The 23,017-nt window shown below is 39.5% G+C and overlaps 1 protein-coding gene across 2 annotated transcripts in view; it reads right to left on the bottom strand.

Annotated features, from left to right (window-relative positions):
• Positions 1 to 23,017, bottom strand: part of LOC117394759 (golgin subfamily A member 4-like) — a 92,057-nt gene that overhangs the window by 43,516 nt on the left and 25,524 nt on the right. For both annotated transcript variants that reach the window (XM_033993292.3, XM_059012926.1), the window contains exons 3-11: positions 19,384 to 19,446; positions 18,567 to 18,860; positions 16,849 to 16,896; positions 15,866 to 15,922; positions 11,664 to 11,762; positions 9,255 to 9,399; positions 7,988 to 8,175; positions 6,447 to 6,530; positions 5,186 to 5,333 (exon numbers count right to left, since the gene is read on the bottom strand). In XM_033993292.3, coding sequence (XP_033849183.3) covers positions 5,186 to 5,333; positions 6,447 to 6,530; positions 7,988 to 8,175; positions 9,255 to 9,399; positions 11,664 to 11,762; positions 15,866 to 15,922; positions 16,849 to 16,896; positions 18,567 to 18,860; positions 19,384 to 19,446 — 1,126 coding nt within the window. The remainder of the gene's footprint in view (positions 1 to 5,185; positions 5,334 to 6,446; positions 6,531 to 7,987; positions 8,176 to 9,254; positions 9,400 to 11,663; positions 11,763 to 15,865; positions 15,923 to 16,848; positions 16,897 to 18,566; positions 18,861 to 19,383; positions 19,447 to 23,017) is intronic.

The following is a 23,017-nucleotide window of genomic DNA, read 5'->3' as shown; positions in this document are numbered from 1 at the left end:
TGATGTGGGGCGGGAAGGTTAGGCTACTTAAATTGGTAACTTTTCAATTTCCAACCTAAGTGAGTCTGTGGGTGCTTGTTTTAGGCACTCCTGCATGCTGTTATTTAGAATTCTGAAGTTATTTCAAAGAAGTTTTATAAAGCTAATCTTTTCATTTTCAAACCAAACAAATGCTTGACATTCTTACAACTGTATTGGCAAGACATTCTTGAAATACCATTTTGGCACAATAAAATAACATTACATGTTGGCTATTCATTTCTACTCTAGAACTGTCCATATGGCAATGAATGCAGGAGAAATTCTGGCAATTAGAATCGAGAGAACACCACATCATCAATTTTATTTTTGGGTCACAACAATAACTAATTGCATGTGTGTTAGAAACAGTACCCACCACTTCCCATATTAAAAGAATCATTAATCAACTGCATCTCGTGCCTACAAAAGGAGGCATTGCTGCCCTAAAAAAAGTAACTAGTAACAATGTTATTATGGGGAAAATACAGAATACTTTTTAAAAAATAATGGCCCATAAACATTAACATGTTTAAAGGAATGTTTAAGGACTGTTTTTTAAAAATATTATGGAATAAACGACGATAAAGAGTTGAAATCGGTAAAAATAATTCACTGTTTTGAGCATTAGAGACTATGGATTATTTTCTTGTGCCATTTAAAACATTTCTTCCTAATTGATACCTGTTTGATAACGTGATTCAATTGATTGTTAATTTGGTAATTTGTTACGCTTAGTTCAAACAGTTAAAATGTTTGTCTCTTCATACTGTGGGAATGTTGGCATGAATTTGATCTTAAAATCCCACTTACATAGACAAGTGTTTGTTGTAAGTGAAGATAGTAGCGTGGCTACGTTTTACATGTAGAACTTGAAAGTTGCATTACAAATATAAAAATGCAAAAAAAATGCAAAAGGAACGTGAGCCGGGAACACAGAGTAAAGTTATCGATAGTTTTGCCAAACTATTGATAACTATCAGCGATTGGTTTTCAAGAAGTATGCAAGTGGGCTGTGTAAGCTTGTTGAACAGTGGTTAAAGCCAGGAAAGAAAGGCAAAAGTTGAGTTTAAATCTAACAGATTTAGAGATGATGAAATTGTTGTTGTTCCTGTCCAGAAGACATAAAAAATAAAAAATAAGGGAGGTGTTTACGTGGAAATGAAGGACTCTTTGAAGAATGTTTATAAAGAAGCTTTGAACAATAAGTATAGACTTTTTACCCTCAGAAACAACCCTCTCAGACGCACATCTATCATATGTACTGTACATGTAAGTTTGATACAGACTCCGTATAAGATTCTGATATCATAAAATTAAATTATGATGAATTTAAATCACCACATCTACATGAGGGGGATAACACATGTTATAGTTTAACTATTAAAGTAACAAAGAATAAAAAGAGTTTGAAAAAAACATGCCATAAATAACTCATGAGCAACCATATATTCATAATATGCACCAATAAAATCTAAGTAATGAAAGAGAGCATTTTAACAAATAACAGATTTATAATTGAAAGAATAAAAGATGATCCATTTATCCACAGTTTTAGTTCCAGGAATGTTATCACGACCAGTCTTGAATATGTTACTTCTTGTGTTGGTCATCTTAACTTCTTTATTGAGCAATGCTCACATTTATATTTTCTTTTTTAAAAATCATTCTCAATGTCTAATTTTAATAATAACAAATAAAAAGATGCATATAAAAAATTGCCTGAGACACAAAGCATTTAGTTTGGACAGCCTAGCGCAAGCATTCCCCTATGCTGCAGAAATAATAAAGAGCCCTTACCCCAGTCCTGTTCATACAAGGCTTGGGAAAGGCACCATGATTCACTTATTGGCATGCGTGGATGTACAAAAATAAAATGGTGTGTAAGAATTGGATGCACCCCATGGCTATGAAACACATATCTATAATCAATGTGCAATTTAAATAATCAATATGACAGCATTTTTTAAAACAATGATCATCAAAGCAACTTATTACTTTCTTCTTTGCATGTTTTAATATTGTTACAGTTTACAATAATAATGAATGTATACCACAGATGGGAAGAATGTTAGGACGTCTTGGGGTTTCATAGTTTACTGCTATACTGTTTTGGCTTACCTTATACTTACCTTCTCTTCTGTAAACCACATACATATATTCTCAAAGTGGACATTTAAGGTTAGAGTTATATAGTAAACATACTATGGGTCAATTACAACGAATAAAAAGCTACAGATGATCCCGTGGTTAGTACTTCAGGACTATACTAAACTAGTACGCTAGTTGGCAGCAATTGCAACTAACCAAGAACTTCCAGATAGTCCCCAGGTGCGTATTAAAAATGTCCCCAATTGTAACGAACTCCAAATGATGACTGCTGCCCCCTAGATGTTCCTGATATACGGTACTGAATTAAACCATCAAACTTTTTAGACTAAGTAGAAGAAGGCTGTGTGGTCCAGTGGTTAAAGAAATGGGCTTGTAACCAGGAGGTCCCGGGTTTAAATCCCACCTCAGCCACTGTCACTTAACCTCCTTGTGCGCCGTCTTTCGGGTGAGACGTAATTGTAAGTGACTCTGCAGCTGATGCATAGTTCACACACCCTAGTCTCTGTAAGTCGCCTTGGGTAAAGGCGTCTGCTAAATAAACAAATAACAACAACAACAACAACAACAACAACTCGAGTTAAAAACAAGAAACCTAATTAAAGCCACATTTTCTGAAATGAAACCATTAATAAAATCGATATCAAATATTTAGAATACAGAATATTTTTCAAAATTTAGCATCAATATTTAATAAGGAATGAAATATAATTAAATAAAACCTGATAACAATATGCTTTTATTAGTCACTCCAAGGTCGCTAAATTTAAATCATGGAGGTGGATATTGTCTTTAGCCGACTGGATTGGATATTAAGCTGTCTCCTTTATAAGTGTGCCTCATTGTTCCCATAATTTGATGGGTGCAAAGATGTTAGGCGACTACGGTTACGTTTTGTATGGTTTGATTTGTAAGCTTTCTGCTTTCGTTTTATCAGTTGCATCTTCTCGTTGTGTAACAGTTGCCCTCTTGCTTCCTGATTTTGTAGCAATTTATTTTAATAAATGTAGTCTTTCAGATCATTCCAGCATTTGTCTCTCAAACACAGGAAGAGCTCGCTGACATACAGCACGCCCCATGCGTCTTGGATCATCCTCCACCCCACCTTGCCTCTGGACTACACCTGCCCTACCCCTATCCCTCTCCGCCCCCTCCCCACCTCATCTACCCCGTCCTCCTCACCTCCCAAGCCTAATGGTCCCTCTTCTGGATTTGAAAATTGGATTGCCTGCTCAAGAGAAACGTCCCTATCAACATGTGATACATTTGTAATCTGGTCACTGTTTGATTGTGATTGCACTGCACTGTTTTGTGTATTATGGACCTGTATAATTGTTTGATTTTCAATAAAGGCTTCACTGGTATTACACCTGCGAAATCTCTCTCTGAAAAGTATAGTTCTTGGTTCTGAAGATGTGTGAGCCCATTTCCCTTCTGGTACAGATGATAACGCTGTCTCAGTGGATGAGCAGCAGACTGAGGGAAGGTTTCCAGCAGAGACACGAGGGAAATGCGCTCCACAGCCTTGCCTCCTCCCCGCTTTGGAATCGCCAACAGTAAAGTGTAAAAAAATCTAGAGAGAACTCAACCCAAATATTTTACAAAACATATGCCAATATGTATTATTTACTGATGATTAGTGTACCTTATAAACAGTTGAAATTACCATCACATGTTATTTTGATCTGTTTAGAGGGAGCACTAAGTCTCAATAAATAGTACAGCAAGGTCAGCTGTATAATATTTGGGTTGTGCTCTTAATTATTATTTTGATAACCTGCCAGCACGCTCAATCTTCTACTATTGGACTGTTTTTTATAGAATAAATATACAATTATAATACATGTAGATATGAGAGGATTATGAAAAATATTTGGAATGATTACATTGGAATTGTCACAGGGTATTTCCTCTTCACGCCATGTGTCTCTCTGCATCTGCGAAGAATGGCCTGTTCATGGAACACTACTATTTGCATTTAATAGCAGCCAATATGTTGACTAAACTGCAGTGAATCTTACCTGGCGTTGCTGGGACAGATCCTTGTGCATCAACCCCAACACTATCACTATCAATAGCTCCTTCTATTGAGGCAAGCAAATTGGGCATAAACGATGTAATTAGGCTGTATATCACGGGATGAAGGACGGTCAGACGCTCCGCTCAATTGCTGTTGGCATTGCTCGACAAAATAAAGTTTCTGCTCGGTCGAGTGATTCTGTACACGGCCACTAGCCATTATTTCTTTGGTATGAATACAATGAATATTAGACCTTTATATACCTGGATGACTTTTATATCTGATTACATTTACAGCTTTGATACATTTTTTTGCAGAAAAAATGCAAATGCTTAAATCACATAAATCTTTTGAACAATATCAAACTGGAATCAACTGGTTTGTGAGCGCACCCTGCAGTTGATGTTTGGAAATAGTCTTGATCCTCTGCTGCGTATTAAACCTGAGGATCAGCTGATCCCCAACTTGTTTGTTCATTGCAATTGGAACTAACTTAATCCGCAGCTGGGGATGATCCTCAGGAAAATACCGTACAAGGTAGTCCACAACTTAGTATGCTTGATGCTTACTAACTCTGAATATTCGTTGCAATTGACCCATTATATTTAAGGGTAGAGCTATATAGAAAACACACTAAATATAGACCAAAAAAAAAAAAGAAAAAGAAAACAGTTCTTTCAGAAGCAATAGGTACTGGACCACTGTAGTACTTTGAAACATGTGAGAAATCCTGGTTAAACTTCTAAAATAAACTAATACGTTTGCCTTGCTTGTGTGTAAAGCTGTGTGGAAAATTATGCAAAATAATGAAGAAAAAACAAAAAGCTTACGTATTAAAAAAAATAAATGTTAACAGAATGTAGAACGTACACTGGCGTAATTGAAGGAAATGCTAAAACTAGTACATGACACACGAATAACTGATTAACAGAACTGTTCAAATTATATTTTATAAGACAAACAAAAGTTGAACTGGACAATGGAATGGAAAGCAATAATCAAGCCTGTTGGTATTGAGAGAGGTACAGAGTTTCTTACCGTCTTTCTCTGACTTCTCCTTCTGCTCCTGCAGCTCCTCACGCAGTGCTGTAGTCTGCAGGATTCTTGAGCGGAGCTGGGCAATTTCCTCCTCTTTCATCTCCAGAGTCTCATGCATCTGCCTTTTGGTTTCTGCAATGACCATTCCCTAAGAAAAGAACGCCACGCAATAAAACAATAAAAACATGAATTAAAATCAGCATTCCAATTTTGAAATCATAGAATTAATTTTGTTGAACATTAGTTTCCTTTTATAGATGTTATATATGTTAGTGTCCATGTTGCTAAAATAAACACCTTTAGGCAAGATGCTTGGTAACAGCCTGATACACACTGCTTTTACACAACAGTTTGGAGGAATATTGGTTCAAGACCAGGCTCATTACCTGAAAACAGCATACTGCATACAATGGCAGATCTACATTCCACCACCAAGATAAATTGATTTTGATTATGAAAAAATCAAAACAAAAAATTCAACTGTATTCCACAACTAATCAAGACTTGGATTTTAGTCGTCTAGAAAACCAGCTGAGAACCCTGCCGGATTTGATTCATGCAGCTGATAGGACTGTTTCATCATAGAGTGACGATACAGTCACAAAAGTCACCACTTTAATTGAGTGCATCTCAGCAGGTTTGCCCTTCCCTGTCCCTCAACAGCTCCAAATCAGGTTGGCCTATTCTCAGATGGTGAGCAGTGGAAGATCCCCAGGTCTGATCTGTTCATTCTCTCTCTTTTTTTATTTATTTTTTTATTTAGTCAGTCATCACCAATGGTTTTTACCCCGGTTTTCTCCCAAAATTTGGAATGCCCAATTATACATTTTTTTTTATCCCGGTTCACCGCTGCAACCTCCCGGCGATTCATGAAATGGAAGCTGAAACACACGTCCTCCGAAACGTGTTCCTGCCAAGCCGTCATTTTTCGCACTGCGGATCTACAGCGAAGCTACAGACCTATAGTGCCGGAGGACAACACAGATCTGAATGGCTCCACTGCAGACCTGCAGGCTCCCTATCAGCCACAGGGGTCGCTGGTGCGTGGTGAACCATTGATTGCCCTGCCGACCAGGGCGGCGCTCGGACAATTGTGCACCACCCCCTAGCAACCCCCGGTCACGGTTGGCAGTGACATAGCCTGGATTCGAACCTGCGATCTCCAGGCTATAGGGCACATCCTGCACTCCACGCGGAGCGCCTTTACCGGATGCGCCACTCGGGAGCCCCCCATTCTCTACTTTAAACAGACTAAACCCACCTTATCTTGCTCCAGCTGTTCAATCAAATTCTTGGCATCCCGGAGCTGAGTGATTAGCTTGGTCTTTTCAGCAGTGTGGAGTTCCTTAAGAAAACAAAAGAGAGCAGGTGTCAGAAGAGAGACTTTCTTAATGACAAGTATCTGCGTGCCATAGATTGCCTTTGTTTGTTATTTAATTACTTGCTGTCTAATAAAGAGCCTCAGACAGACAGTTACTGTAAATGATTGCATATGATGACACCAAAACTGACAGATAAACATAGTTTCACATGGGCGATGCTCTATACAGAAGAGATAAAGTTCCTTATAGTGGCAGAGTCACTGAACAAATGGCAATGAAAATGGGAAAACAACAATCCAATGATGTTTGACCTTAGAATCCCTCTCTTCCATTTAGCACCCTGTTCTGTTTAGGAAACTTGACAAGCAAACAAACAGCAGAGTCAAGGCACACGCCTAGAACAACATAAAACAGGAAGTGAGCCCACTGGAACAGAGGGGGATAATGGAGCGTGACAGCTCACACACAGATGGGCTCTCCAAGACGTGTGTTTGTTGGTTTTTGTTCTGTTAAGTTGCTTTGACTAAGAGTTCTGTATGCTTCCATTGGCACATGTAATGAAGGCTAAAAATCAGCCAAAAGCCAAAAGACAGCTAGAACAACTCAGAATGACTGCAATAAATAAAAAAATATATTTCACACTTGACTGTTAGTGACTGTGGCAGAGGGTTATTACTTCTAGTTGTATGTAGAGTGCCCTGAACACAAAGCTATTTCCCGGTATTCAATGACTAATGCTGCTTTATTTGTCCTACTTTACATTGCCTGGCAACAGAAAGGACCTGAAAATTCCTATTTTACATACTGATGTGATTACAAATTACTTGGTTTGATTAGTCTACATCCTAAAGTAATCTGGATTTATTAATGACTTATGCAAAACTACAATAATGCATTATACAGAGTCACTGAAGAAATACAGCAGCATTAGTTTTCAAGTTTCATATATTTAATTTACGGATGGTTTTACAGACCATGTTTATCACTAATTTAGGTAAGGCAATCCAAGATTAGAGCCAATATGTGAAAGTAGCCTTACATAGCAACCTCCAGGTTCATTACTGGATGATAATGATCTCAATCATGTGGTAAAGTACTGTTTCTATATAATTCTATTTACACAAACATGTCCAAAGTTCTGTCTCTCACCTTCTGGAATTATGAGTACACATAATAAAACAGCCCCAATTCTATAAATTAACCTTTGTTACAGGAAAAAGACCACATCTCAGCCTTGCTATTACATTATTGGCTGTGCATAGGAAACTACTTTATGTTAGACAGGGTCTTGTTAGCTTTCGTATCAAATAGGAAGAGCAAACCAAGTACTCCCATGCAACATTTAACATTGATACAGACTACATATGACTTGCATTAAAGAAATGAGGCCTGGAAAACAAAAATGACGTACAAGATATTAGCAGTTGTGCCTGCAAACTACAAACTCTCCTCACAGGGATGCATAACACTAGGACACTACCTTGATTTTCTCCAGCTCCTGGAGACGCTCCTCAAGCTGTTCTTGTAGTGCTTCTTTTTCGCTGCCGAGCTGTGTGGAGCGCTCCTTATGTGTGCGTAGCATCTCTTTGCACTTCTGCAAAAGGTTCTCCTGCCGTCTCACTCGCTGCTGCAAAGCCTCCAGAGTCTTTGAAGCATCTCCGTTGCCATCTAGTGGAGAGAGGTAGGAATGGTCACTACTGGCAGACAGTATAGCTTGCTTGGCATATCGTTTTTAAAAGAATACAATGAATGTTGGGAATGAGAAAAAGCTGGTGCTAGCACACCAATCTACAAAAATGGTTTGTTTTTGCGGCAAATACCAGCACTGAGGATAGGACTTTGGTTCAAAATGTCAGAACTTTTACAATTAATTTATTTTCATATCAAGTCTACAATTACATCACACACAGATGTCTGAATTAAAAACATTACTAAAGCACTAATATGGATAAATACTATTTTGATTGTACAAAGTAGATAAGAGTGTATTTTACTGTACATATTTTAACTGCAAACTCCAGTTTTGATATGCTGCTTCCCAAATAAATTTCATTCCCAAAGACATTTTCCTATGTATCCCTATGTAAACTTACTTTGGATGCCTTTGGAAACACATTCACAAATGTGATTTACAATGCAAATGAGCACACATTAATTGAAAATAAGCCTATGGCTAAGTAGCCTGTGCCTTCTGTTCAAAACAAAGGCACAGTGCCAAAGTCCCTGTCTAGGTTTGTTATGCGAGTGCGAATATCTTCAGTACAACCCGACAGGAAAAGAACATTCCATCTCACTGTTGCATGTCCTATGGGTACATCTTTACATCCACTGTTAAGATTTCCATTACACGAGAGTAGATGTTAAAACTTCATGCTGATTTGAACTCGGCTCTCGCCAAGATAAGCACCAACTAAGACGTAGCTTTACAGTAAACTAATGTGATCCATATGCATCTCCATCCATTTACGTTTCCTTCCATATGATGATGTAGATATCCTTCTGTCTGGTGTTAATGGCTGAAGTGTAATTCTGCCTCCAGGGATCAGCTTATTTTGCCTCCCTGGCGCATCATCACACACAACGGCTGCGATGCTGGCTCCGGGGATCAACCAAAGTGCGGCCTCCCCAGCGCATCAGCATGACAACCGTCTGGATTGAGCTAAGTAGGGTACATCTCTGGGGTTTTCAAGTGGGCACCTTCCACCCTCAGTGTTTCGTCGACTGCTCGTTTTATAGAATAGACTTACCTTCTGACAGGTTAGCATTTTCTGTGCCGAGCTCCTGTGTGGAGCTTTGAGGCTCCGATTCTACCTCCTGTCTTTCTGCAGTGGTCAGCTGGGTTTGGTCAGCATTCCCCTGACCACTGTGTAACCTTTGCTTCAGCAAGGCCACCTGAAACACACAAAAATAGCCATACAATGCTGTTTACTACACTGCTGTCCAAGACAGGTAAAGATATTTATGCTGGAAAATTTGAAAATATCAACTGAGGGAATCACATTTTTATAGGGGTTGAAGAACAGTAGACTTTAAATATTGAGCATGGTAAATCCCAAGGGAAACATATTCTCAAAACAGTTGGAATGTTGTCAAAACATGTGCACTGCTCTCCTATGCTTGCAAATAGAATAGGGACAGGGTATCGGAGGAAGAACACTTTAATGCAGGGGGGTCGTTAGCTCCCACCCCAGTATTTTCCCCATCAGCGAGAGGAGAGCCAGAGTCCCTTCGATTGACGCTGACCGACCCCGATGCCTTTACGCTCGCTTTCGCTGCCAAGGCTGCAGATCTATCACATGGGGCGGACAAATCAGTAAGTGCGGGGGGGGGGGTGGGGGGGAGGAGTCGTGATTCGGGGGATAATTAACAGACAGCAGACTTATTCCTGCTCTAATCATGTGCAGCCATCTCGATGCTGTGGGTGGGCAAATGGATCGGTTTGGAGGAGGGGTCAGATGGGGCTGGAGCTGGATGACTTCTTTACATTCTAGCAGTAGAGTCATTTTGTTGAGCAGCAGCAGTGGGATCGGGCACCTGTTTGTACCTTGTTGTAGAGACACAGAGAGAGACACAGAGAGAGCCTGCATCTGTGAGCAACTGACCCTTTTTGATCTTCGCGCTTATATCACATTCCTTAGTGGCAAAACCAGTGTAGTATCTGAGGTTTCTCTTGTGCATTTTCCATTCTCAGTGTTAGGCACCCAGGTCACAAGAGAGCCATCCACCAACAATGTTTCATCAGTCTGTTTTCTTTTCTGCCTGTGTGCAGTTTGCGTATGATGACCTGATAATAAGACTGAGGCAATAAAACAATTGGAATAAATGTACTCACTGGTTCACGTCATGTACTGTATTGCTGGGTTTTCAGGCAAGTCCCATTGCTTGTCTTGCTGCAGATTGCCTAGCAAGAGCATGCTCAACATTTCACCATTTGCCATAATTCTTCAAAAATATTTACAGGGGGCAAAACCCACCAGACCTGCCTGCCAGCCAGGCTCTATTTTTGTAGTTAATGTTTTTAATTGAAATTTAAAAAGCACATAACCAACAAAGACAACATGAAACAATATTCTAACAAGTCTTCAAATATTTTAAATCAAGGATTTACATATATCATATTGCAATAGGAGTTTAAAAACAAAGGAATGTTTGAACAAACCCAAATCCTGCATGTAAAGAATAAGAAATAAAACAGTAATATTTAATGTGCATTTAAGTAATGTCTGTATAGTATTAAAACTAAACTACTAAACACAAAACACAAAATCCACTGTACTTAACGACTGATTTCTCTGTAGACCAAACTGTACTGTATTATACAATTATTCAAGTACCTAAATCATCTAAGATTATCTTATCAGCTGATATCTGAAACACAGGGTATTAGAACCATAACATTTCCTTAATTACAGCATTACAGATTAGCAAATAAAGGCATCTGCTAAATGAATACATAATAATAATAATAATAATAATAATAATAATAATAATAATAATAATAATAATAATAATAATAACAACAAGCAAAAAAACAACACATTTTAACACCCATATTAGGATGCAAAGAAGGATGGTTATTGCAAAGTTCTCTCTAAACTATCTGCAGCTGCTATATCTATAAGAAATAGATAAATGGGAGGTGTGTGTGTAACGTGATTTTACCAAGGTTGTTAATACCAAGGTTGTATTAAGTTACACAAAGTGATACTAAATCAGTAACTTCATGTTTGTACTCATTTGTTGCCTCATTCTGCTGAATGGTTAATATATGCAGCGGATGATTGCAATGAACTCAGCATCTATCTATCTAAAAATGTGCAGGATTCCCACAATCACGCACTGAAATGCAAGTCCTATACCTATAAATGGTTCTGGAGCATCTCCAGAAATGTATTACATTTTAGTTGGTTTATCCAGGAAATCTAAAAAAAATAAATAAAATGTTGGCTCATGTCACACAGTTGAAGCCATTTTAAAAGGCACCATTAAATACTTTAACAAATACAAAAAGAGACATTGACAAAATGTAGCTGCTGCTGTGCATCTGGGGCAATTATCCTCCAGATTCGTGTCACTCTGTAGAGGAAGTGGTTATGCATTCAATTAAAATTGTAAGATGAAATCAAAGGATTGTCCAAAGTGGCAAAACCCTCTACCTGAGTTTGGAGAACTGTGATGTGTTGATCTTTCTCCTCAAGTGCAGCGTCAAACTCCTCCTGTATATGTTTCTTAGCCTGCTGGTCCATCTGCAGCTCCTACCAGTCACAGAAACATAATTTTAAAAACCACAACCCATGGGTCTGAACAAAGGAAACCTAAAAGTAGCACACAGAGTCCCACAGTGCTTAAAAAGCTCCTCTTCTAACACACTTTAGAAGATTTATTTCCTCTGTTTTAATATCCTTTTGTAAAATATCCCAATTTGTTCATAAATAAGGGTTCAAACCAATTTTCTTTTTGAGATGTTCCATGTTGAAGACAGCAGTGGATTTCCTGTATGAGAATCAGAACTTAGTGCCAGGTTTCCAAGGAATTACATAAAATCCAAATTATGAATTCATATGTCATTAATTATTACTCCTAGCAGAGTACTCCCATACATGTTCAGTCTCCAGGCACTCCTAACTAATGCTTTTCTGCTACAAAAGCTATTTAACCTTTTGTTTTATAATACTGAGTTTTATTGCAAGATAATTACTGCCCTCTCAACTATGAACATTCCTATGGTTATGAAAAGGACACAATCCTGTCTGATGATTAACTACAACACAAGCCTAGTTCTTCATGCCTAGCGGCTTTCTCTCGCATCACTGAACAATAAGCTCCCTCTGGGAATTGATGGAATTGGCATTGAAACGTGTGTATTTAAGAATGACTACTGTCTACTGCACAGCGAAATAACCAGCAAAATAGCTGGTTGTCCCCCACAGCTTTTAACATGTGATGCTGGAGGTAGTACTATTGGATACCAATTCTAGAATATAGGAGAGCCCCTAGTGCTCAGCTAATAGCACAACACCTTCAAGAAGACGAGGATTACTTGTAATGGTTTCTTTGCAGGATGATGAACTGCACACACACAAAGTGAACCTCCAGTCTCCATGTTGCTGGGTAGGAGAAACAGACTGATCTCTTACCCAGAGATCATTGAAATAATCATTTTCGGCATGAAAGCCAGTGTGTGTGCAGTTCATCATCCTAACCATATTACAGGTATTCATCATTCTTACCACGTATGATGAACACACACAAAGTGAACCATACTACAGGATCAAGACAAGAGGTTAGATGTTAGTAGAGGAAGACACAGACAATACACATTGAGTAAAAGTAGGCTGAGAGCAAGACACACTCAAGTTACAACTCTAATAAAGGTTTCAAAGGAGGCCCAGGTAGTAGAGTGGCAGATGTCCTGTATTGGGCAGATTTTAGTTTTGCCCCCAATAGTTTTACCCTGTGATGGAGCCTGAAGATGGGTTTCTTTCAAAGGCTGCAACAGAACTCGATGCAGGATGAGATCCAATTTGAAAGTGTCTGTTTGGAGACTTGTGAGGCTTCTGCTGAGATCACTGTCACTAGTAATACTGTTTGCCAAGTTGGGCATTTTTCTTACATGTCGCCAGGGTTCAAACAGTGGTAACATAAGTTTGTTGATGATGTGTTCCCTTGGGGGTCTTGGGTGGTTCCCCATAAAGGCTCAAGACACCCTAGAGTGGGAACCTACAGAGTGACATTCACAGCCAGGTAGCATGCTGGAGATTGCAACGATGTGACCATTGAGGGAGAACCCTTGTGAAACAGGTAGCTGGGGTATTATAAGAAATTAGATAGAGATATCCAAGTTGTGTAGAGATTTTAGATCGGACCAGAATACAACTTCTTTCCATTTGCCTGCATAGGCCTCAAAAAGCAGAATGTTATCTCCTCTAGCTTCTTTGTTACTTGTTCAGATCGGTCTTAGTTCATCAGTAGTTGCACTTCAATCTTTAGGCAGCTAATATTAACAGCAAAGGACTGTGGGAAACATCTAATTGTTGTTATGGGAGAGCAGATCGCTGCTCATCTCTAGGTGCAGGGGCCGGCTAGTGCCATTTCCAGGATCCCCGAGATCCAGAACTTCTTGAGCCAGTGAGGAGCTATAAGACGAGACTTGCTTCGTCTCAACTTACTTACCTGAGCATTGTTGGCATAGTGGCAGGTATGCATACATTAGGCAGATAGACCATGAAACGGACTGGCAGTCTGTTACCATGGCTGCTTTCTACTGAAAGCAGGAGCAAATAAAGTGAGAGCTGGTGTTCTTCTGCTGTGCAAATAGATCTACTGCTGAGTAGATCAGCAATGCCGTTGACGAGTCCAACAAGTAGGTTGTCCTGGATTGTGATTTCCTTTTGGCCTGCCAAGTGATTGATGTATCCCCTTGTTTAAAACTGAGTGAAATGTTTTCAGCGCACAGCAGATAGCTAGCTCCAGATGACTTAAATGAAGGTGTTAGTTGTGGTGACCAAGAATCCGATAAGTGTGCTCCCTGCATTAGAAAGGAGGCGTCCATATGCAGATGGGGTGCAAGAGGCCATAGAGATAGCAGCAGCCCCATGGTCATCCAAGGTTAATGTCACCACCATCTGGCTTCTGTTGGGGTTCCAAAGAAACCTTGATGCGGAAGAAATTTGGAAAGGTGAAGTTGCACATGTGTAGTTTTGCTTCCTTTACTAATGAGATTGCTACCAGTGCACAGGACCTGCTGAAAACCGTGCTGTTGGCCTGGCCCCTATCTTGAAGTGACCTGACAGATGACGGAGTGTAGCCATCCTCTCCTAAGACTAGAGACTGTGCCAGAGTGAGATTATATTTCCTGTAGATTATTAGGCCCAGGTCCTGAGAAAAAAGGGTAAAGAACCTTGTCCCACGTGCTGCTACTTCAGCCATCGCCATGGTGAACACCCTGGGGGTGTAGAAATCCCAAAAGGGAACCCCATGATGGAGAAAAGAGGTATTTACTGCAGACCCTGTGTATGTGGAGGCATTATTCAGCTCCTTTAAAATCAGACAGTCCCCTGGTTGGAACTGCCTTGATGATGGTAAATGGTAAGCCATCTTGAATTTATCTGAAAGGATGCACGTGTTCAAACCCAAGGTCTAGAATAGGTCAGAACTTATCCTTTATGAATACAAGACACCTTGAGTAGAAACCCTGCCTCTGTAAGGATAAGGAGCCTATTCTATGGCATGTAAATGGAGCATGGATGGATGTCTTCTAGTAGAATGACTCTGTGGGTGTAACCAGTCCCTAGTGGGTAGATTATGCCTGTCGGTGGTGGCCATACTGTATAAGCTCTAAGGAAACTGCTGTTATATTCTGCCAGCCTGCCATAAAATGAGATTAGTGGTAGGAATATGAGGAAGTAGAAATGTACCTAATTCCTTTTTATGCCTGCAGGAGGACCTATAGGGCCTGCATCCTTGGTTACACTGAAAACGGGTGTGCCCTTCCTATAAAAGGTGATTAAATCAGCTGTTGCCTAAAAGACAACTGCTTGTTGCAAAACTCCCACAGCTGCCGAGTAGGATCAGGTCACCCTTCTCACCTCCTTCATATGGGACAGGGGATACTTCAGACCAGTGCAATTGTTTTTTTTTATTTTTTTTATTTATTTATTTCTTAGCAGACGCCCTTATCCAGGGCGACTTACAATTATTACAAGATATCACATTATACATTATTTCACACTTTACAGATATCACATTATTTTACATACAATTACCCATTTATACAGTTGGGTTTTTACTGGAGCAATCTAGGTGAAGTACCTTGCTCAAGGGTACAACAGCAGTGTCCCCCACTGGGGATTGAACCCACAACCCTCCGGTCAAGAGTCCAGAGCCCTAACCACTACTCCACACTGCTGCCCAGGAGCAATTCCAGCAGTTTGGTTTGTGTGTCTGCTGCGAGTGTGGATGTCTTCATCAGAAGGCACCTCCTTGCAGTGACAACATTCGCCACAGCCCTGGCGTTGGTGTCAATGACATCACATGCAGTTTGCACGTAGATCAAGGCTACATACTTAACCTCCAGAGGGTGCACCCGCAGCTGGTAAAGCCAGCTTGGAATTGAGCTTAGGCTGTTAAAAACACGTACTCACCTGTGAACTCAAGCAGTAGTTCAAGAGCAACTGTAGTTACGATGGTGTTTGGGAAACACTACAGTTTGCAAACGTTGCACTTGCATTGGTTAGGTTAAAGCTGCTTTTGGGAAACTGGCCCCAGTTTGTTTCTCCTGACCAAGCAACATGGGAGTTCACTCATCAAAGCTACTGCTACAACAAGCATGCTCATTTCTTAGTAATATAGCATTTACCTCTCGCAGCTCCCCAATCCTGCGAAGTGATTTGTCTTGACATTGACTAAGTATTGCCTAAACAGAAATAAAAACAAAAATAGTAATATATGAAACAGAATGTCTGAATTTGACTTCTACCATCCAAGATGAATGTTTGTAGTACTGGGTGAAATGGATGTTTTTGTTTGATCACTATTAAACAAAATTACATGTAATTTTAAAGTGAATCACACTTTTTCGACTGAACCAGCTTCCTCTTTTCCCACTCAGGAACTCGAGAGCGGACGTCAGCGAGCTTCCGACCTCTGGAGTGCAAAGACCAGCCCTGCAAGTGTCCGCTTTTAAACTCACTGGGCGCCTGGCCAGCAGGGTTCGCTGTAGTGCTATGAGGAGAAACAGTCCCTGAATGGTTTTGCCTCCCTAACCCACGGGAACACTAGAGCCAACGCGACGCTCCCTTCAGAATCCCCAGCAAAGACCAGCTACTTCGCACAGCCAGGACATGGACCTGCACTGTAAATGTTGAATGGTTTTTTTTGTTGCTAAGAAAAGGGGGTGGCATATAAAAAAGTTTGCGCACCACTGCTCTACAGTACAGTATGTCTTTTCCAAGCTGACTGCAAAAAACCTCAGTATCACGGTCCTAAGAAAGTCCTATACATTAAACTAATATGCAGACACATGAATGACAAATCAGCTGCTGTAAGAGCTGGAATTTTAAAAAAGTATGAATGCCAGATAGTCATCATTTCAGGCCATAACTTCAACTTATTTTTGAGGCAAGAGCAACATTAGTGGGGATTTGTGTATTTATTGATGTTAAAACCATCACTGGGCAATTTCATGCAGCTACATCTGTGCTGGAACCGCTTTGCCAGTGAATAATACTGTTCTGAATTAAAGTGCTAATACATCAACAAACTATTACAGAAATGTTGCCATCAGCATTTAACTTTGCATGCTTTGTCTTGACTTCTCTAATGTCACTACATGCATCTTACCTGGACTTTTTCTTTATCTCTGTGTACCGTTCGGTAGGCAGTGACTAGCTACAAGTGAAAAAAGGAGGAGACATTACTTGGATATATTCTATGACATGCATTATAACCAGTGCTTAACTTATCAAAATGTAACAGAAGAGTCGTATAAAAATTTGGGTAGCAGTACTCACGCCAAAACAAAACAAAAATGCACAAAGAATTTGCATACATAATACATTTAAGAATAATACATATTTTGTACATGTCTCTTAGCCCTACTACATCTGCTACTATTAATATGTTGTGTTTTGCCGTGTAGCTCTAGAATTAATAGGATTATACAAAAATCAAACATCAGTCAAGAACAACTACCGTACCTGTTAACATCTGATCATTTACAAGCAAATATATATGATACAGTAGCAGGACTTAACTTTGACTTGCCAAAATCATCTTACACAAAAACATGCTTTTTGATGCAATTTGTTTAAAAAGCAGTAATCCAAAAAACAACTGGTCCCACTTGTAGGAAAATAAGAATTGTAGTGACCCCCAATTGGAAAACACCTTCACACCTACTTTACATGTACACTTATCAGGCACATCAACAGCTTTTGTTCTGAGAAGATTGTAAAAAACACTTGTTTATTTGAATTCACAGAATAGCAGGTCACTGTGCCAAGTAACTCGTTTGGAAGAGATTGCCCAAGAAATATTTTCCACTTAGGTCCGAGATGATCTATGGCTGACAGTGCTTGGGTCAACCTGGTTTTGGGACGAGTTGACTGTGAACCAGAAATTCAAGCTGACATGATAATTAGCCAAGATGTTTACTCTACTGATACATATATTTTCAAATACATCAATGTGCACTGCAGTTTTAAACTACATTATACCAAGCAAAGGATGTGAACATTGCTGGAATCCATACACAGGCAACTTCGACCCATTATATTTATTACCTACTGAATTAAAGCACTAGATTATTGCTGTCACATGGTAATGTCTCTGAATATAACTTGTAATCTTCATTTACATGGAACACACCTCCCTTTCATACTTGGTTTACTTTCTATAAAAATGCAAACTAACAAAATAAATGTCATCTGTATTTTGTTAGGATAAATCAACTGACATTGACCACCTCAATTTCAAAGATGTCCTAAATTATATAGCTTTGGTAATTACATTTGCCATTGCTTCACTTACAAGTGATGGATATTCAAATGTGTATTGATTGCACCACAAAAGGAATGAAAGGCATGATCTCAGTGGCTCTTGCTACCATTTAAGTGTTGAGTTTTAATCTTGTTTGCTCCAGATGATCTTAGCTGGAGACCCACAAAGTGCTACATTGGCTTCTATGCTCTCTTGGGGTTATAGAGAAAGATTGGATGGGGCTAGTTCACTTCATTACTCTCCAGGGACCACTACTAGCCAGGCAGTGGGAATGGAGGTTGATCTTCAATTCTCCTGATTGACTGATAAGTGGATTACATTGGCAAGGCAATATTCACATTTTCCATGGTGGGTAAAAAGTTTTATCAACACAAACAATTACTTAGAGATTCTCAATTTTAGTTTAAGAGTAAAATCAAAATAAAAATAAGATCCCATAAAAGTTGAATGAATGAAATATTATGAACAGTCATTGCAGCACCACAACATACTGCACAGTCATTTTGCGGACTGTTATTTCCTTCAATGGGCCACAGTGCAAATAATCCTTTCAGACCCACCTCCGAATACTTCCCCCTGTAGATACTCAAGCTCCTCTCCATCCTGCGCAGCCTGTGATGTAGCTGCTCCTTGCTGAGACTGTCTGTGCTGCCCATGGTGTCCTCAGCCTCACTCTCTATGTCGGAGGGGGGGTCATACGTGGGGGTGGCGGCAGACTCTGGATCCCCCAGGCGGTTCAGGGACTCCTTGGAGGGAGAGCGGAACAGAGACTCCTTGGAGGGAGAGCGGAACAGAGACTCCATGGAGGGTACTCGCAGCTGGAGCTTCTGTGCAATAGACTGTGCCTCAGGCTTCTACAGGCACAGAAAAAAAAGAGATTACCCATTTCAGAAATCTCTAGTAAGGATTTCTTTACAGATAGAACATTCAGTCTATGCCACGCCACTTAAAACTAAACATTTTTACTTTTGTGAACAAAAACAATGCACCTTGTGACAGACTGTACATTAAAGCTGTTGTGTCACCTAACACTCTAATCTTATGCACACTAACTATCTATACAAAAGGACTGCAGAATGGTAGCCATTAGGTTTGTCATCGGCCAACTTTGCCCCAGCTGTGTAACCCTAACAAACAAGAAGGTAAAGGTTTATAAGCCATGTCAGTTCTACAAATATCATGACATATCCAGAAAAAGACTATTCAATGCAAAATTTTGACCCGGTGCCTATTAAGAATGGACAAATAAAGACGCCCATGATAATGCTGAATTCTTATTGCACAGTGTGCGGATATGTGTGCACTGTGGATGCCTGTGCCTTGAGTAAAAAAAGGATTTTGTAGATAAACAGAAGAAGCACCAGCTTTGGGACTGACCTGTGGGCTATCTGCTTCATCTCCATTAACACTGCCAGCGGGTCTTGCAGTTTCTGTGGCAGGCTTTTTTACATTAGGAGGAGAGATAAAAGAACAGAGTGAATAATACCTGCACTAGAACAAGGTTTTGTTTAGGCACATTTAACAACAACCGCAGCCCACTCCCAATTCTTCTGGTTAAGAATTACCAACTGAAGCTAATTAGTATTGCTTTGCATGTTACCGAGTTGGTAAGAGATGCCCTCGTGTTAATTGGAACCAAGGGGGTTAAAAACTAAAACAAATCTACAACTAAGCAGCCATAAGTGGCAGCAAAAATTAGTACAGCAGTAACTGAAGAAACAGTTGGCATTACTTCACTACGCTTTCTAACTCATGGTGTTGGACATGAACAGGAAAAATAAATAAATAAATCACAGAAGATTTCTTCATTAACGGTTAATTTATTATCTATTGTGGAGACCAATGTTCCAACTTTCCTCGTAATCGGAATAGTTTTAATTTGAAACTTAAATTGATGGGAAAGCATGACATTGACAGTTACGTTTGCCCCATAAACAGGGCATAAATATTGAAACTTTTATACTCGGTGACAGTATAGTTCTTTAAAATGGGCTTTTAATGCACAAGTTACTGAGTGACAAACTGTGGTCTCCACTTGACAGTACTTTATTTTCCTAAATATAATGCATCTACTTTCTGGTCTGCCTGTACCAGGGTACATTTTAGATGTACCATCCATTACTATAAGAACACTAATTATAGAATATGTAGTAAAACTAAAACACACTTAAAAACAAAACATAGTACAATGCTTTTACAAACATTTTGTCTGCATGTCTCTCAACATCTTCAATAGAATAATAAGTTTTAAGACACATTAAGCCACAGGTTAGGGTGGTGTCACCACCCCCAGGTGGTAAGTTGTGTCTCTTAATGGTCCCACCAAACGCTATGTTAAAAGAATGTTACCCAAAACTCATTTCACTATTGAAGACTTATAAAATGGCTTGGATAAATTAAACGCTGTGAACTGGATGAACAAGAACACATGATCACGCAGTAAGAATAGCCTTACTGAACGACTAGGGTAGGGGCGAATAACTTCTGAAGATCAAAGCACATCTCAACAGCTTAAATAATTTCTCGCTGCCATACTGGCAGCTAAGGACTTTAGGTTGCAGAATTTTTATTTTATATATATATATATATATATATATATATATATATATATATATATATATATATACACGCACACGAACACAGTAGATGTTGGTTGTTAGCAACCCTGATAGACAACGTTCATTTATTAACTACATTTTCCCAGGAAACAATCCCGTCCAATAGACTTTAATGTTAATGGAATTCTGATATTAGCAACTGCAACTTTATTGCTAGTTGCCAGTGCTACAGAGTGCACTTGCATAATTTATGCGCATACTTCATCCAGCTTTTATAACACACTGACTTCGCAACTGTGTATTTCTGGCAGAATCGTGGCTTTGAAACTGGCTATGAAGCGGCACGCAAAATTGAGATGGATTTACAGCGGGAGGTGGTACATTGTAAAAAGCAGACAACGTTGGACAATTTCTTATTTTAAAATTGTGTTCTTTAGAACTGATTGGAAATGCAACACATTTTTTATCTTTGCTTTACTCACTGTAAGGACAATTGTAGTACATTGTTGTGTAGTACTATTTAAGCCCATGTATGAAGTAAACAGTTCTGTTTGGGTATTTCATGTTTCTCATGTACATTTTTTAACACTAACATTTAGAACACATATTGTGTCATATTTGTACAACTATAGTATATAACGTTCAATATAAATACACTTAAACAGGGGCTTTTTGCTTACTGGCAACTTTCAGTTAATGACAACTTTATGCTGGGATCCAAGAGGTTGTTAATTAACGGCATCTACTGTATTAGCTTTTCAGTTAAGGTGGGAGAAAGCAGTAACTATAGAATTCTGGGTAATCAGTGCAAATGTCAGCATTACAAGAGCCAATCAAATCAAGTGAAAGTCGCCAAAAGGCTTCTACAGTCACAGCGTTTTAAAAGTCAAAGTACAGTAACTGAATACATGTTTTGCCGTGTTTGGGGCTCATTAGTGCAGTGTAATTGTACTTTGACTAGTGAAAAGATCAGGAGAGTAAGTAAATATATGTAAAATTATGTAAAAGAATCGCACCTCTCCGCGGTTCGTTGCCCCTTTAAAACACACAAATGGATTTTTAAAAGCGCGGTTGTGCTATTTTTAATGAAACACAAAAACAAAACAAACACCTAGCTCTTTCTGAGCACTGACTAAACAAAACAGGAACCTAAACTAAGACAGGACAGCTAAGCTGTTTACCTGTAGCACAAAATAAACAAAACAGCACACACAAAAAGGCTTCACACTACCTTTTTCCTTTGTTTTACGGCTGTACACACACCAGCAGCCCTGAGCAGACTGACTGCCTCTCTTAAATACCCTGCACCTGGTTCTAATTTTCAATTACCACCAGGTGCAGGGGATAATTAACAATCAAATAATTAAACAATGAATTAAACAATTAAACAAAACAAACCCAAAATGTGCCTACGCACATGTTTTTCTGCAGGGAGGATTTAACACCCTCCCTGCTGTCTTACAATATATATTTATATATATAGCTTACACAACATTTAACATCTCGTATAACAGGAAATTTTGGCTGGGAATTTATTTTGGCTTTATTGGCTGTTTATGATTGGATCGCCAATAATTCTTTCACCATTCAGAGTGTGGCATACACTGACAGACTTGTATGCAGCACAGGTTAAAGCAGCGCTGGGCAAGGGAAAAAATGTGTTGGATGTCAAAGTGAGCAAGAGAATGGCAGTGTGATGAAGCCAATTTGCTTGAAAAATTAAAGGCAGACAGGGCATTTACATCAATGGATTTAGAAAATCTGGAATTTATGATGTGATCAGGAACTCCAAGGCAGTATAAACTGCGCAAGCTACTGTGGTACCTGTACGACTGTTCTTTTTTTATGTTAAGCAGTTTTGTATTATTTTATTTATGTATTTATTTTACAAGGGGTTAATTAAGTACTGTAACAGCCAAAATAGGCTAGTTTATTCCAGACTTGTTAGAAAGTCTAACAAACAAATTTGTTTTGGATTGTTGTTGTCGATTTGTTGTAGATACTACTATTAAAACACCCACCGTGCAGGTATCGCAACGTCCCTAAACAATATATGTACGAAGGTCACTTTATTTATTTATTTTTTTAATTTTAGTCATCGCCAATAGTTTTTACCACGGCTTTCTCCCCAATTTGGAATGCCCAATTACTCTTTTTATCCCGGTTCACCGCTGCAACCCCCCGGCGAATCAGGAAACTTAGGCTGAAACATGTTCCTGCCAATTCGTCATTTTTCACACTGCGAGATCCACAGCGAAAACCACCAGACCTATAGTGCCAGAGGACAACACAGATCTGAATGGCTCCACTGCAGACCTGCAGGCACCCTATCAGCCACAGGGGTCGCTGGGGCGCGGTGAACCGGTGGATTGCCCTGCCAACCTAATCCCTCCCTACCTGAGCGGCGCTCGGCCAATTGTGCGCTGCCCCTTAGGAACCCCCGGTCACGGTCG

This window comes from Acipenser ruthenus, chromosome 3 (genome assembly GCF_902713425.1).
Source record: "Acipenser ruthenus chromosome 3, fAciRut3.2 maternal haplotype, whole genome shotgun sequence".
In the NCBI taxonomy this organism is placed as follows: domain Eukaryota; kingdom Metazoa; phylum Chordata; class Actinopteri; order Acipenseriformes; family Acipenseridae; genus Acipenser; species Acipenser ruthenus.
Note: the sequence above shows the minus strand (reverse complement) of the source record. Positions and strands in the feature narration are given on the sequence as shown.